At 43.1% G+C, this 16056-nt stretch overlaps 3 protein-coding genes across 5 annotated transcripts in view; 1 reads left to right on the top strand and 2 right to left on the bottom strand.

The window, feature by feature from the left end:
• Positions 1-988: 988 nt before the first annotated feature.
• Positions 989-3818, bottom strand: btd (biotinidase). The gene is made up of 6 exons (XM_035680939.1): positions 3336-3818; positions 2687-2836; positions 2432-2583; positions 2144-2321; positions 1468-2046; positions 989-1395 (listed from the first exon to the last, which is right to left on the bottom strand). The coding sequence occupies exons 1-6, from the start codon at positions 3573-3575 to the stop codon at positions 1123-1125; spliced, it is 1572 nt and encodes a 523-aa protein (XP_035536832.1). The 5' UTR covers positions 3576-3818; the 3' UTR covers positions 989-1122.
• Positions 3819-4799: 981 nt separating this feature from the next.
• dmac1 (distal membrane arm assembly complex 1) lies at positions 4800-5713 on the top strand. The gene is made up of 2 exons (XM_035680940.1): positions 4800-5310; positions 5405-5713. Exons 1-2 carry the CDS (start codon positions 5100-5102, stop codon positions 5488-5490), a joined length of 297 nt encoding a protein of 98 aa, XP_035536833.1. The 5' UTR covers positions 4800-5099; the 3' UTR covers positions 5491-5713.
• A 1071-nt stretch (positions 5714-6784) lies between these two features.
• snx13 (sorting nexin 13) overlaps positions 6785-16056 on the bottom strand; it is a 23946-nt gene continuing 14674 nt past the window's right edge. For 2 of the 3 annotated variants that reach the window (XM_035681252.1, XM_035681251.1), the window contains exons 8-25: positions 15949-16037; positions 15566-15649; positions 15279-15417; positions 15048-15136; positions 14740-14839; positions 13939-14132; positions 13649-13753; positions 13284-13454; positions 13122-13191; positions 12281-12459; positions 12035-12142; positions 11826-11936; positions 11466-11627; positions 11224-11295; positions 10974-11119; positions 10411-10479; positions 10214-10326; positions 6785-9467 (exon numbers count right to left, since the gene is read on the bottom strand). In XM_035681252.1, coding sequence (XP_035537145.1) covers positions 9232-9467; positions 10214-10326; positions 10411-10479; positions 10974-11119; positions 11224-11295; positions 11466-11627; positions 11826-11936; positions 12035-12142; positions 12281-12459; positions 13122-13191; positions 13284-13454; positions 13649-13753; positions 13939-14132; positions 14740-14839; positions 15048-15136; positions 15279-15417; positions 15566-15649; positions 15949-16037 — 2237 coding nt within the window. In that variant the 3' untranslated portion in view covers positions 6785-9231. The remainder of the gene's footprint in view (positions 9468-10213; positions 10327-10410; positions 10480-10973; positions 11120-11223; positions 11296-11465; positions 11628-11825; positions 11937-12034; positions 12143-12280; positions 12460-13121; positions 13192-13283; positions 13455-13648; positions 13754-13938; positions 14133-14739; positions 14840-15047; positions 15137-15278; positions 15418-15565; positions 15650-15948; positions 16038-16056) is intronic. The other variant, XM_035681253.1, reaches the window with a different exon arrangement.

Genomic DNA, 16056 nt, shown 5'->3' with positions numbered 1-16056 from the left:
ACAGCCCTAAAATACTGGCAGGCTAGCCAGCCACTCAGGAGCCTTAATAGATCACTGGCAAGGAGCTAAAAGAGAGAAAAGAGGGAGAAAGTAGGGCCAGTTGTTTTTAGGCAGGCCTCTTCCAATCAAAAAATAACCCTTGTTGTGCAAAACCCGTGTGGTGGAAAATAATGTACTAAAATATAGAATAAGGTGAATACGCACTACATTTCTCTCAGACAGTATCACTTTATGGTCTGTAACACGGCCAGTGTCTTTTTAAATTTAAAGTGATGGTTTCTTCTTTTTAAATTAAGCTCATACTATTTGATGATCCTTTCTGTAGTAGTTTTAAGCCTTTTCACAATTTTCCCTTCAACTATTACTAAAAGGGCCTCTACTGAAGACGAGCTCAGAGGACTGCTTTTTTTTAGCACAATTGTCAAAAGGAAAATCAGAGGGACAATCTTACGGGACCAGGTCATTTGTTACTGTTTTCCCTACTGTACTTTTGAGTTTTTATTCAGAGTTCTTCTTCGGGCTACCATGGGAGACGTTGATGGCTGTCACATTGGTAATGCTGCGTAAATTGTTCTTAAAACCACTTTTCAATTCCGAAGAGAGGAAGTGATTATTGAATCCTATAAAGTGGAATCCCTGGGAACTTATTCTGACAGCAGGTGGATGTAAGACCCATTTACTGTACGATTGGTCCAGGAGACAGATCTGAAATGGCGGCCTGGGGAACTTTTAACTTGCAATGCTGTAACTACTCAATGTCGGTGTACTGTACTGGAGATGGGGGGGGGGAAAGTGGCTCACACTGTGTATACGTGTGTGTGTGTCGTGTTGTGGTGTGTGTGTGAGAGAGAGATGTGTGTGTTTGTGAGAAAGAGAGAGAGGGAGAGAAATGAATTAATATTGCCTTTTAAGGAACAAGCTACTTTCAGGCAGAGGTTGAACACTACTTGGTGCAATGTTTGTAAAGATTAAGTAATGGATGAATAAAGATATTTGTTTTTGATTTATTGCAGTTTGTATATGACAGAATACAAATTTGTGACAGCTGAATTGTCATTACCAGTCTTGGTCAGAACGTATTTTTTATTTATTTGATATTTTTCTCATCTATTCCAAAGCAATTCATTCATTGTCCAGGTGATACATCCGTCCGTACAGACAGGCAGTGACCAGCCCACCAGTCATGTTTGAGTGTTTCATGGTCACTCTGCCATCTGCAGCTTTTTCCAGATGCTCCGGCTGCTCCAGGACCAGCTTGCTAGTCAAAACTGATGGGTACACGTATCTGGTCCCAAACTTCCCCTCCAAAAGGAAGTCCAGTTTAGACTCGGCCTCTCCGACTTCCTGTCCACAGGATGCGGCGTCCAACCCTGCACAGCGGACCAGAGCACACACCTGCAGCAGAGATGTGATAAATATTAAAACTCTCACGAAGCAATTTTAAATACCCAAACTTCTCATTCATACCTGTAGGGCATAGCGTCCGTTCACGGTGTGTGTTCCAGAAAACGCTCCCAATGCGTAGAGCTCTCTACTGCTGCCTTGTGGTAACCGACGGTACTGCAGGCGGCAGCAAAACGTGCCATTGCACACCTTCACTTCACCCTCTGTCTCGTTTAAGAAGACAAATGTAAATGGGTCGTACATCATGGATGAGATGAAGGTGGGAGGGACCGGAGAACCAATTTCCAGAGAAGGAGAACAGATCTCTTTGTCACAGTATCCAGATCCTGTAGCTGTAGATGATGTGGACTCAGCTTCCCCCTTCTCTGTGGCCACCCTCTGGCCCACCCACAGTGGGTCTAAGACTGGCACCCTGGCCACCACCAGCCTGCCCTCCTCTGGGTCTCCTTTCTGTGCGTGGTGGTAGGTGGCAGAAAAAGGGGTGTAGATACCACTTCCTGTCATGATCAGTCCGTCATTACGAATGTTGGCTGCTAGCACGGTGACATTGGCACCCAAGCTGATCCCCTGCTGGAACTGGATCGTGTCCAGTAGGGGGAGCTGGTTCATCCAGGCTGTGGGGAAGATCAGCTGACGCGTCCCCTAAAAGGAGATCAAAGTGAGATGGATGTTAGAAAAAGAGAAGAACGAACACCGGAATGTAGGGTTGGATCCAGAATTTGAGTGGTTGTCTATCTACCTCCTCCACCAGGGTTATTGTGGGCTTGTGGAACAGGATGTCGAAGCAGATGATGAGACCAAACCTCCCAGCAAAAGGTGTATCAAACGTTATGATCTCAGGTTGCGGCGGAGTGTCAAAGGCGTTCTCAAAGTAGAGGTTGTACTTATGGTAGCGTGCAACCAGCAGACCATCTGACCTGTATGAAAGAAGATACTCTGAACTGTTCACATAGACTAGAAAATGATGTACTGGTGCTCTTGCTGGGCTTCAGCTAAACTTCTTCTATTTTAAAGGTCTACACGGCACCTGAAGACCACATTGGTGTTGAACTGCCAGCGTCCGTCAGGGGGACAGGAGGAGGAGGGGTCTGTCTTCAGGGGGCAGGGCTGCAGGTCAGGCATGTTGGCCACCAGGTAGAGGTTGTGACGTCGGGCCATACAGCTCAACCGCTGGAGAACCTGTGAAACACAACCACACGCCAATATGGTTTCTATTCTCCATGTCAGTGTATTAGAACACCTGCTCAATAACAACAACAAAATGAAAAGTATTGTTGTGCACCTCGGTGTTGTTGTATTTGCCCGGCTCCACGCAGGGGTTCCAGCTCTCTTCCTGGGGGTCAGGAATGGTTTCCAGGTAGCCAGAGATGGATGAACGGCTGAAGTTGAAACCATGAAGACCATCTTCTGGAAACACCAGGATCTGAGCACCCTGGCCATGGGAAGATAAGACAGGAGACATCTACTGTATAGAGTGTGTCATGATCCCTGTGACATTAAAAGTGCTTCTTCATGTGAGCATAGAGAAACACAGCCGCTCCTGATGACTGAGTTTACACCAACTTGTTTTCAGTACCCTGCTATCACAAGTTTAATTTAAGTTTAACTTATTGTTATCCTGACAGTGCTTTTTAATTATTCCCTGTTTCCCTGGTCTCTGGTTATGATACAAGCTCAGATAACTGTTAAATATTCTACCATTTACAGCAAGTGACGATGGCAGTGACATTTGAGACTTCAGTTGGGGTCCAAGGACCAACAGAGTGAAAGGTTTGAGTTAAAAATTAAAAACAAGATAATAACTGACTGGCTATGGAAAAAAATGTGACATGCAGAATGAACCACCTTATTTTAAAGCTTATAAATTTGAAGGTAAGAAGTGAGCATTAAGCAGCACTGTCCCTTTTGACTGAAGCATATGTCCCCTGTACCTGCTGAGCGGCCCGGGCAGCCTGCTCCTCGTAAACATCCAGGTTTTCGCGCATGTGTCTCAGGGCAGCGGCGCGGGACAGCGGGACATCAGGGTGCGGGTTCAGGATTACTTTGTGCTCGTACACAGCGGCAACGTACGAGGAGCCCACAACGGGTTCCGTCCGCACAGCGACCCACATTAAAGGAAAACTCACAAACAAGACACAAAACAAACACATCGTTTGTTCCCTGAAAGACATGAATGGCGTAACCCTGACGGGACAGTTGCCACAGAGCCTGAGGGGTCAGTAGTCCTGCTGGAGGTAAACTGCTGACTCAGCTGACTCAGCTGACTCATTTCTCGGTTTAGAGGTGATTTGATGTGTGCGATATGAATGTGGATGGTCGTAGTTTTTGCAGCAGCTCCACGTTTTACATTTCACATGCGGACGGATCAGAAAATAGCTTGTTCACGGCAACCAGGCAACTAGACATAAACAAAACTTTTAATTTGAAAATACAATACAGGAAGCATTAGGAATATAACCAGGAAGTACACAAATTGGACCTTGTTTTCTTTCTACAGCCAGCATCAAGTTATTTGTTTTTGTTTTTTATTATATAAAATAAAACTTTATTTTAGGTTTAGGTTTTTGGCCACAATTACTTTTCATTATTCTTTTGCTCATTAGTTGAGTTAGTGTTTCTTGTTTGTTTCTGTTTGATCAATAAATGCATCACTGCAAACTGCAGTGTAAATGGAAATCTGATACACACACTATAAACATTATTATAATTTAGCCAAATCATCACAAACTTGCTACAAGTATACTGTATATTTGTAGACACGAGATAAATTAACTATTTAAATATGTTCTATTATTTGCATACAGTTATAGGAGCTCCAGAGGTCTGCAGATAGAAGGTCAGACGTGCTCCACCTCCACACCGACTGACTGCCTGAGGGAGACACACTGTTGACAGACAGCAGTGCAGCATGGGATTGAATTACAGTACAATATATCTGAATATATCCCTCGCCTTTTCCCTGATGGTCTAGGTCTATAGAGTTAAAAGTTAAAAACAATGTAAGAACTGACTGCTGCTGTGGTCAAACATACTGTAAGGGGTTTGACTTCATTAGTTCCCCTCTTTTAAAGCTTCACTGCATCTGACAGAACGAGCCACCTTATTTTCAAACATTTAATTTTGAGGGATGTGAATACTACATAAACAGAACTGTTATTAATGAAGTGAGCAATAAGCAACATTGTACCTTTGACTGAAAAAGCACAGACAGACAGTCCCTGCTGAGCGGCTGAGGGTTTTCTGCATGTGTCGCAGTATTAGGGAAACACAGAGAGAGCTTATAGATCTCTTAACACACCGGATTGTTTAGTAGAATATATGTTAAGTTATAGTTTGTCTATTTCTTTTGTTCATAGACTTAATGTACTCTGAACTATCCCCGGTTCTACATACTCCGGTACGGTAGGGGGCGCTGTGCAGCTGTAAATCACAATCCGCCAAAACAAACACAAAACAGTAGGAGAGGAAACAACCTGGAAGTGCTTTACAAACGTAAACTTCTACAGCCTGCATGAGCACGACCCGAGGAAGACTGTGGTTGCACCTTCGTCTCACGTGAACCAATTGTTTAAACACTGGTTTAGAAACGGACTGTTGTTGACGTTGTCGTGTTTTATGTGACTCCTCCGTACGTTGTTGTTGTTGTTTTTAAACGAGGTCGTGTGTTAGCATTAGCACCATAAACACCTTGGGCAATGTCACCAGCAGCAGAAGCCCCGGCAGCAGGGGCAGATACCGCCGTGTCCAAACCCAGCCAGCTGTTCAAGAGCTGCTGGAGCTGCCGGGTCCTCTCCGGGGGGGCTCTGGTCCTGTCCGCAGCCTATGTGTTCAACGCAGCCCGGAGGGTGATGCTTAAAGGGGGACCTACCTCCATGGGGACGGTGGCTCAGATTACATTCGCTGCTAGTAAGTTACGTTTTAAGGTGGTAACGTCGCATCATGTTGTCCTCTTTAAAAATAATACATGCACACCTGTGTTTGTTTGTTTTGTTTTTTTTAGGTCTGGCTGCATGGGGGGTTGTTGTGATCATTGATCCGGTAGGAAAAGCGAAACAGAAGACGCATAGGGTTTCTGGAAACTCGTGAATGAACATTTAAATGCAAAATACATGGACTGGAAGCTGTCGGGCTTGTTAATGGACAATAGGACACCGAGCCTGGGAAGCTGGAAAAGGATGTTTGCACTATTTGTGGAGTAACACAGACATCAGATCAGATCTGTGTTGGCATTGTGTGGATGAACCAAGCATTCACAATTTTGGAAGCTTTTGATGGGTTGAATTAAAAGTGAAAGAGATTATATAATGTATATACATGTTCTCTGTCATCCTTCAAATGTTATGCATGAAAACATTTCTTGTATTTCTCAATTTGTGGCATTTATTGTAAAAACAGTGATACCTGTAAGTGAAAACCTGCTTCAGGTGTCATTATCAGGACGGAGTATTTAAGAATAGGACAGTACATTTGAGCGTTCATGACTACAGTTGTTAGGACATTTGCTCAGAGCTGCCATGATACGCTGAATGAAGCAGCTGTATAGGGCCCATGAGCTTTAAAAATACTATTGAATTATGTTCTTCCTTCCAGGCAGTGCTGTTTTCCATATATAGTTGATGTGTAATGTTTCAAAATGGTGGTTTTAAGTAAGCAGCATGGTGTGAGCCCTCTGCCTTTTGCTCCACAGAGAGATCGGTCATTAGCAGGAAACATACATGACAAGTACAAGATTACAGCCAAAATAAACAGTTTGACCTGTATAATTAATACTCTACTTAGAAATTGTATCTGTACTACTGATAAAAGGGCTACAATTCCTACGCTGCCTGATATGAATGTAAACACACTCAAAATAACTTTCTTAAAGGACCAGTGTGTAAGATTTAGTGGCATCTAGCAAAGAATTAGCAGATTGCAACCAACTGAACACCACTCGAGTCTGTATTTAATGACCTGGGAATGAGAGGTGTGTAAAATAAACTATGGTGGCCACAGAAAACGCGAAAGGCCCCATCTACAGCAAGAGCTTGGTTTGTCCATTCTGGGCTACTGTAGAAACATGGACTCCATGCAAGGCAACCTGTGGCTGTAGATAAAAACAACTCATTGTAAGGTAATGAAACAAAATTCCTATATTCAAGTGATTACACACTAATGAAAACATACCTATGAATATAATAATACATTTCTGCCAATCGATCCTCTTAAATGTTACACCCTGGACCTTTAAGTCTTTATTTCAAGTGTCATTGTGTCAAATATTGCATTGTAGACAGCACTGAGCAAGATTATATCAGTAAGCGGCCTACGCTGCCCTGCAAAGCTCACTCCAAATGCACCAGACCAGCAAACATACTGAAGACAGCACACACACTGTAGATCAGTTAGTCTGAGTTACCTTTTATTAGTGTTATACTGATCTGAGCACAGTTGCTCACAAGGAAGAGTTTGATAAGCATGATGCAAAAAAACACCCTAAAGTCATTTTCAGTCGCGTAAAATGATCATGACATTCTGATTGATTTTTTTTAGGTTAAAGAAAAATATGAAAATAGAGTTGACAGTACATTTAGGCACACTATAACACATACTGTACACATATATGCACAATTTTTATTATCATAGATTATCATAAATACTGGGGTTAAAAAAAAAAGACAAGCCTTCCTGTAAGGAGAGGTGTGCAGAAAGTTACAGGTGACACCTTCTCCTCCACCGTGGGGACAAAATATTCACCTCCCAGTGAGTGAGGCTCCAGTTCATGTCCTGCTCAGCCTATCAGAGTCCACCAGGGCTGCTCAGTGCAAGCAAATCCAAGCAGGCGAGGAAGTTCCATCCAATGACGGCAGCAGAATGGGGCTCCGTCCGGCCGGTTGCTACGTTAAGTGCTCATTAGCAGTGATTCCATTGCTCACAGTACATGGCTTTCCTGTGAGCCTGTTGGACAGAAGGAGAAGTGGGGCGTTTCCCTCCGACTGTCAGTTCATAACAACAAAGATCGGTTCACACTTAACAGAACAGGCTTGAATGCATAAAACGCCACTTATGAGTTTAAAAAGAAACAGTTGTTTTAGGCTGCCTCTGAACTAACTATAGCCCAATGAGCTAATCATTGGGGCTACCACACAGAAAACCCTCTGCCACTGCCCAAAACACAGATTCTGTATGAGTTGGTGAGGGATAAGTGAAAAAATAACCCCTCACGCACCAAAAAACAAAAACAAAAACAAAAACTCAGACTTATAAAACAAGTCTGTAAAATAAACATTGTACTTTTACAACAACGGAATGTTAAGTTGTTGGGATAAGAAGACATTTCTGGGGAAACTTCTTTCATGTTTTCTACTATTAAAACAATATGAATAACTTTTTTTTCTCAGTATACAATGATTCAAAATGCACATGCATTAAAGAAAAAAAAAATATTGCACAAAATTAAAGACATTTTCTCTGAATAAAAGTGATTAGGGATATATCTCCATATCTCTATCTCGATTTCCTTGTAATGTTCAGTCGTGTGGAGGAGAGCTACCTGTAGCGAGCGTCTCTTGGTCAGTATATACTGTATGTAGTTTTAAGGCTGGTTTACTAGCTCACACTGGCACAGTTTCTGACTGAAGATGGTTGCATCTTCGTGCTAAACACACACACGTTCACACACACACACACACACACACACACACACTTACACAAAGTTCTACACGAGCCAAATACAGACTGGACCAGAGAGTACATTCTTTGATGGTGCACCTGGACAGCCAGAGCTGAGCCTCCCACAACTGTAACACACTTCGGTGTGTGTCCTCACAGTCTCGCCCTTTAGGTCATCTTTGCATTCTCTCTCCTCGCATGATTAACGATATCGAAGCACAGTAATGTTCAGAGTATCCCAACATCAAACCAGTGCACACACGTATGGATCAGCATGAGCTTTGGTCGTCACGGGTTATGACAGTAGCCTTAAAGGGGGTGTGGCCTATTATTTGAGGATGATGGGTGGTACAGATGATGCAAATACTTTGGAAAGAAAGAAAATAATAATTCTCATCATGTCTCACGAGAAGCACTGAGGCTAGAAAATAAATTGCGGACAATAAAAATCTAAATCATCCTTTCGACCCATATTTGTTCAGTCACATTTTAAAAACAGCGCCTTTTTAACCCAGTGCTATTGACATTTTTGGTTGCTATGAAAACAATATATAATTTGCATGTTAGCAAGTGTGCAGCTTTTGCAGATAAAATGCCTACAGCATGAGGGTAAGTTTGACTACAGCTGAGTGGCCAGGTCGCTGAGATGGTAAGACTGCGCTGGCCAGAAGACAGAAGCGGGAAGGTAAGGCAAGGTGTGGGTCTATGCTATCTACTCCTGCAGTTTAAAAACAATACAGTATTTGTGGTCTGCTCTCTGGACCACAAGAACGCAGCATTGACTGGCCCAGGGTAAAGCTAAACACAAGTAAAAAGTCCAAAAAGGAGAGGAGGAAAGTATTTAAAAGAAAAGACTGCCACGTTCAGTCTTGGTGCAAATTACAGGATTTGTGTTTGCGCATGTGTGTGTGTCACAGAGTGAGAGGAGGGCAGAGTGTGCGTTGTTCATCCTTCACTTCTGTCTTGACAGAAATGATCAGCTGGATAATTGGAGTGTTTTCACTGAAAAGAGTGTGTGAGGGGAGTGGAAGGGCAGAAATCTCACACACACACACACACACACACACACACACACATTCCTCAACATTCACATCAAGCCCTCCACACTCTCACTCTCAGCTCTCAAGTCTGCGTGTGTCTAGTCGGCTCGTGTCCCGCTGCCTCTGTCCTCTCCTGTCACCTCTTGAGGGAGGAGGATTTGAGTTTCTGGCTGTATCTGTGGATTCGTGGCGAGCGCGAGTGCAGCTTGACAAAGAGCTCAGGGAATTTGTACTGGGGGAACATCGTCTCCAAGAAGCCCTCCAGGAAAACGTAGACTAGCCGGCGATTCATGGGTTGGTACTGAAACATGTCGAAGACACGGAGTATGCCCTTTCTTGTGGTATCCGCTCCGATGATGTGCTTCATCTCATCTGAGATAGGGAAAGAAATATAGTGGAGAAGTCAGGAGGGTGCACAGGGGAGGGGGTGATATAGAGGAACCTTTTTCACATGGGTTCATTTTTCCCCCTGAGCTCACACCAGGGCAGTGCTTAGGCTGACAAGAGGAGCACTTAGGCCACTTAATTGCCCCTTTGGTGTGGCATTAGGGAAAAAATGAAGCGTGGAAATTGGAGAAAATGAACGTGATGAAAACATACCACCATTCTTTACAAAATGGTGAAAAAAGGACAGTTGCCAGATCTACATGGGCATCTTTCAGTCGCTTGTCCTAGTAAGTATTTAAATGGGGCATCCTCTTCGCCTCATTGTGGTGGATAAAGTCTTTTTACACTGAAATCAGTGCGTGTATGCAGGTTTTTTAAACATGGGTAAAACTGCTACAACTAGGCAATAGGGATGTCACGATACCAGAATAGCAGTCGATACCAATACCAGTAAAATTCCACGATTCTCAGTACCAATTCAATACCACAGTATAAATGTCCCAATCAAGTTTGCCCCCGATTCCCATTTAATATCTGCTGGGAACAGTAAGTCCATTCCACAGTCAAAAATAAACCCTGACAAGCCACACAAACGTGGGATTTATGTTGATCGGAAGAGCTTTCCAGCAGTCTGTTTCAGTTGTACAAGACAGAAGGCCTCAAGCATGAGGTAAGTGGATGAGGAAGTCCCAAAACGGGTCTGGGTGAAACTAGATTAAGTGTGTTTTCACCTGGCATGATGCCCAGCAGGTTGGTCTTGGCAGCTACTCGTGTCCTCATGCGGATGCTCTTGTCCCGGCGGGGCGGCGTCTCAGCCAGAATACCGTTGGGCCAGTAGGAATCCCTGTATAGATAAGGAGCAACTGAAGGTTATTCAAAATTCTTCTTACCACTCTTTTAATTATTGAAAGAAAATGGTAGGGGTTACCTGAACTTCTTGACATAGTCTGCAACCTGCTCTGGTGAGGTCAAGTAGTCCACATGATCCACAATTTTCCTTCACAGAAAAAAGGAAAGATGATTCAGGTTGTGCTGTGTAATGCTATCCACTGCCCTTTGTTTTGTACAAGACTATGACAAATTTCCTGGAGCTCTGAACTTGTGTGTAATGTTCAGTTTAAGTATGTGCACACATCCTGTCTGCGCATCCTGGGTCATGAGATATTTGTCGGAAATACCGTATCTTGGTTTAAACAGTTAACAAATCAAGTCACCTCATTTCGCTTCACCAAAAAAACTTAACTCACTGGAATAGGCTCATGTTAAAGGCCTGGGTGATCTATCATTTGTGACATAAAGTCATTCTAATGAAAATAACCATCGTTCTTAAACTGAATGCAGTTCTGCCAGATTATTAAAAGGTTTGGTGAAGTTTAGGATAATTGTTCTGTCAGGTGCAGAAATCCATCTTGTCATTTACAACTAGGCTACGTACATAATGTGAATGTATTTTCCCAGGGTCTGTGAACTGTATTCAGTCTACTCTCTGACCTGTTGATGGTGTCTCCATATGTGGCCCTGATGAGCTGCTGCAGCAGGTTCTTAATGTTCCTGCGCAGCCACTGGTTTTTCTCCTTGAGGTCAAACACTTCATCCATCAGCAGCAGCATTACCCTCAGCGGGATATTGTCATCCACCTGTACAAGCAAAAAATACACGAATGACCAACTTACAAAAATGAATAAATAAAATCACAAGGAAATGAAGCAAACACCGGCACCCAACACGTCCACTGACTCACATTGTCATCAAGCTGAGCAGAGACTCTGCAGTGTTCAGGGTCGATGTCAGACTTGGGGAGGAGTGGAGGCACCTGGGAAAAAAGAAGAGGACACTGGATAGTCAGAGGTTGGATGAACTTGTCAGAATAGTGAGGTAAAGAGGAGGACTGAGGGTTATTTACAGTTGTAAATAGGCTACAACTAGACTGTTTTAATTTTCTTTATTAGGATGCAATGCCCTCGCTCTGTGTAATGGTGTTACCTTGAGTATGGACTGTTTAATGTCCTGGCCCAGTCTCTCTGACATGCGGCCCATGTTATCAGAGACCTTGGTCATGCCCTCAGCCAGACTGTCTGGCAGGGCCTTCACCGCGTTGGACACGTTTCTCATGGAGCTCCTCAGAGGATTTACAAATGTGTCTATCTAATGGGTCGATAAAACAAAAGGAGTCACAAATTATTTTATAAGTACAGCCACTTGTATCTTTAGATTAAAAGTATGCATCCATATGTACCACATACCAAAATCTTATATATATATACATTATATATTTGCAGTTATTTGGTAGTAAATAAGTGATACTGAAACACTGAATTCTTTGTTTTGAAAAAAGGTAGTGACCTTGCGTGCAAACTCTCCCTTGCCCTTGCTGTAGGCTTTGTTCTCTAAGAAGTCATAGACATAAGGAATCAGAGTTGGACAGGCCTTTACCATCTCCGGGTTCAGCAGCAACTGGAACACACACGCAAAAGTTATTGATACACACTCCACAAAATGATGCAAGGCAATAAAGGCATTAAACATTTGGCTAGTCAACATAAAACTGTTACCTGTAAGTAAGCATTGAGGTCTTTTTTTCTCTTCTCCAAGAAATCTCTGTCCATGTTGTTGAAGGTCTTTTTTCCTGGCAACTTGAGGATTGAGGCAAGGTTCTCAAACTAAAACAGAATGCATACACAACACTCATATAAGTTCATGAGCTGTTGCTCCAACACTAATGTTAACATTTTACATCATAGACATGTTGCGGACTTCCGAACAGCTGGTACACACACTAAAATCATAGCTCCACACACCTGTTCGGTGATCCTCATATGGAAGTCGTGGAAGTCCGAGTAGCGGCGATAGGTCTTCCAGCAGTCCTCACTGCCGTCCTGGCTGCGTCTGAACACAGTGATGGCGTACAGCGCGTAGGTCTTACCGTGGTCGTTGCAAACCCCTGCAGCACCCCAGAATCCGGGGAGACAAGTGTCAGCTACTCCGCCCCGGCAATACATCCAAAATGGGAATGGAGGATGAGGAGGTGGGTGAAAGCAGAAAAGAAAAAAGGGAAAAAGAAAGACAAGTATGTGCAGGAGGAGGAAGAGCAAGCCAAAGATAGAATGCAGAGCAGAGGGTGTGGAAATGTGATAAAAGGGAGACAGAATGACAGGAAAGGAGAAGGAGGGAGGAGGAAGGAAAAAGGAAGAACAGAAAAAAAGTGAAGGTGATGGAATGAAAGAATACTGGAACAGTGTGAAGCAACAAAGCAGACATGACGAATGGGGGAGGTGAAACGTTAAAGGAAAAAACATGCAGGGAGGGACAAATAGGGGCTACCCGATAGACAATATAGTAATTCATACACTCTCAGCATGAGTGGTTACAAATCCCAAACCAAGTGAAAGGCAAACAAAGTACACAAACAAATACACAAACAAAGTGTATTTAACCCTGACATGAGCACACAAAGTTGCCAGAATATAGCATAAACCCTTAAAGTTTCATTCACCACCCTTCATCAAAGACTGACAGTTCTGAGCAAATGACAAACATCAAGCAAAAAGCGCCACCGTGATTTAATCAAAACACATGCATCGTGCTTTTAGACTTGCTCACAACAGGAGCACATTGAAGAGCCTGAGTGTATGTGTGTACCTGTGTCGGAGATGAAGGCATGTAGGTGCATAAATTCATCATAGCAGGAGTTAGACAAGTCGTCCAAAGACTGAAATCACAAAAATAAAGTCATCGTTTAACTGCGCAGTTTGCTAACAATAACACAGTCTAGCCCCGCCACAGGACACAGAGAAGACTTACTAGGTTTATGCTTCCGGTGGGAGAGCCGTTGAAGGATTCTCCGTCGCCGTCATCAGATCCCCGGTAACTCGGCTCTTTCAACATGTCCAGCTCTGCTAGCATGCGGACGTAGAGAGGACTCTGCTTGAAGGAGGGGTAGTAGCGTTCATCACGTAGCATCATGTCATACACCTGCGGCAAAACGCGTGAGGCAATCCGTTAACAGGCGGAAAACAGTGGCCAGACAGCACACAGAAAAAAAATCAAAAGAAAATATAGTATAACTTATAAACATATTTTTGTAAACACAAAAAGCTATGCAAATAATTCAACAAAAATTCTCGGAAAATTGGCATGGTTAACAAAATGACCCTCATAAAACCTACATTTCTCTGGATTTCATCAAATATCTCCGCTGTGGGGTCGTCTTTCTGTAGTTTCTCCCCTAGTTTAGTTACAGACACCTCGTCCACCTGCACCCTGGGAGACGCCTGTTGGGTAGGAAAGAGCAAATACACATGAGCAAACATTTTCTCAAAATATTACAAAACACAGGCTAAAGAGAGCAGTGCATTTGTATGTAATTTACTATCTGAGGGACAAAAACATTTTTATTTCGTGCTCATGTTCTTTATGGTTTCTTTAAACACTCACGTGATCTTAACACGCTTCCTACCTTGTCAGAGAGGTATTGTTCGTAGACACCCAGTGCAGCAGCCTTCAGCAGCCCCTTGGTGGCGCTGGGCTGCTTCTTGCCTTCCTTCTGACAACCGTGCATGGCCTCAAGCTGCTGCTGTGCCGTCACCCTGTAGCCCTCGACAGTGAGCCAGAAGAACAGCTCTGCCTGGGCCCCCGCTGCCTGCATGAAGTCTGGATCAACAGACACATAAGAGTTGGTCCAAATGTTTACTGTCTATTATGGCACTTTGGTTACACATATGGAGTGGACCAGTGCCTTTCAAATTTTGTCATTTGTATTTTTGTCTGCTTGTGGTGTCTGGCTACATGCTGGATACTGTGACCAACACTTTTTTTTTTTTTTTTAAATCACGGTTGTTTACAATGTCTGTGTTTTGGTGATCTAAACATATATATATTTTCTATTAGACATTTCATGCAGTATAAATGCTACAATAACAGAAACAACCATAACGTTTAGGAGGTTGGCTCTTTTTCCACACCAGATCTGACGCAACTTGGTTTGACTTCTAGTTTGCAAACACACACATGCAAACACAGACTCTATGGTAATCTGATCTGTAAAGTGGAGTGACCTTTTAAAATCTATGACAAGGTCATGTGGGACTGAAAAGAAGAGTGCCTAACAAGACAGGTGGGGGCTGTAAATTCTAGAGGAATGGAATAAGTTATGGATTATAAAGATGATTAACAGAAATGTTCAGGATTAGGGGCCTTGAGATGACTACAGTGACATTTGGCATCCGTTGTATATGTGATGATGAATATCCAGAATTACCCATGAAAAACTGCAGGGCTATGTTGTGGATGAGGATGTGATCCAGTGGGATAACACACAGCTTGCCAAAGTTTGCTGCCAGCTTCAAGGCATCCACCTCCTACACAACACAGGAAAGGGATAAGCAAAGTCTGGAACGCAGATAAACTGTATCTTAAACTAGCCTAAAAGATAAAACTTGACTATCAAACTCACTTTGAGCAATTCCAGCTGATACTTCCTTCCATTTTACCACTAACAAATAGCAATGTATGATTTTAATGGATCATCCGGTGTAAGCACTTTAAGGTTGTGCTGCAGTTTCTCACCTTGCCAGACTGTAGTCTCTGGATCCTGGTCTCGCACACCTTCTTCACAAACAGAAGACTGTTAATCTGGTTCTTGATCACATTAATGTCTAAAGGACAGAGAAAAAAAGAAGGGAGGGAAGAAAGGGAGGAAAGAAAGCAAAATGTTGAGCTTCGTGCCTTTTTATTAACACGAGACATCAGTTTTGTGTGCGTGTGCGTCTGTATGTCAGAGAAAAAGTAAGTGCCCACCATCTCCCGCGGTGTCCAGGGAGCGGAGGTACTGTAGCTCCTCCAGCACCTTGTCCTTGACAGCCTCCAACTCAGTAGGCTTGTCTGTCAGCTTCAGGATGTTCATGAAGGCTTCATAGTTACAGCTGGAGTCCCGTATCTATACAAATATCACACATTTACACATCTTAAACATAGATACCAGGTCCCAGTGCTGTTTCGTTTGCTTTCTTGATTGTATTGTGGATAGTTATATTTACACAAAAAGCAGTTCAAATAATGGCTAATAGGTAGGATTCAGCTCTCACCATCCATATGACAAACTGGTTAATGTAGTCTGGGTCACTCAGCTGGTTAATCAGAGGAAGTAGCACACCACGTGCCAGCACCTCCTAAAAGAAAAGGAAAAAAAAGAAATTCAGTGCATTTCCAGGTAAGCTCATAATAATTTATACTAAAAACATGCCGTCACATGGTCTGATGGAGCTCTGTGTTTTTGGAAAATAATACTCATAGCTGGCTGGCAGCCAAAGTGGCAGCAGTGGCTTGAACATGATAAATTAACAACACAGGTTGTATGACATATTGTGTGACTGAATCTGTGATTTTACGCCTCATATTTCCATCTCAGACTAACACACTGCTAAGTGAGAGTGAGATTTTGTGTTTGTTTAAATTAATATGTACTCACCCTTAGAAAGTATCTCATGTTCTTGTTGTGGAAATCTCCAGGAGGTAGTAACAAATACAGAAGTAGCTCACACAAGTCCCGAAGAAAACCTGACACACACACACACAC

This window comes from Morone saxatilis, unplaced genomic scaffold, assembly GCF_004916995.1.
Source record: "Morone saxatilis isolate NCDOM2014 unplaced genomic scaffold, NCSU_SB_2.0 Contig9, whole genome shotgun sequence".
Classification (NCBI taxonomy): domain Eukaryota; kingdom Metazoa; phylum Chordata; class Actinopteri; family Moronidae; genus Morone; species Morone saxatilis.
Note: the sequence above shows the minus strand (reverse complement) of the source record. Positions and strands in the feature narration are given on the sequence as shown.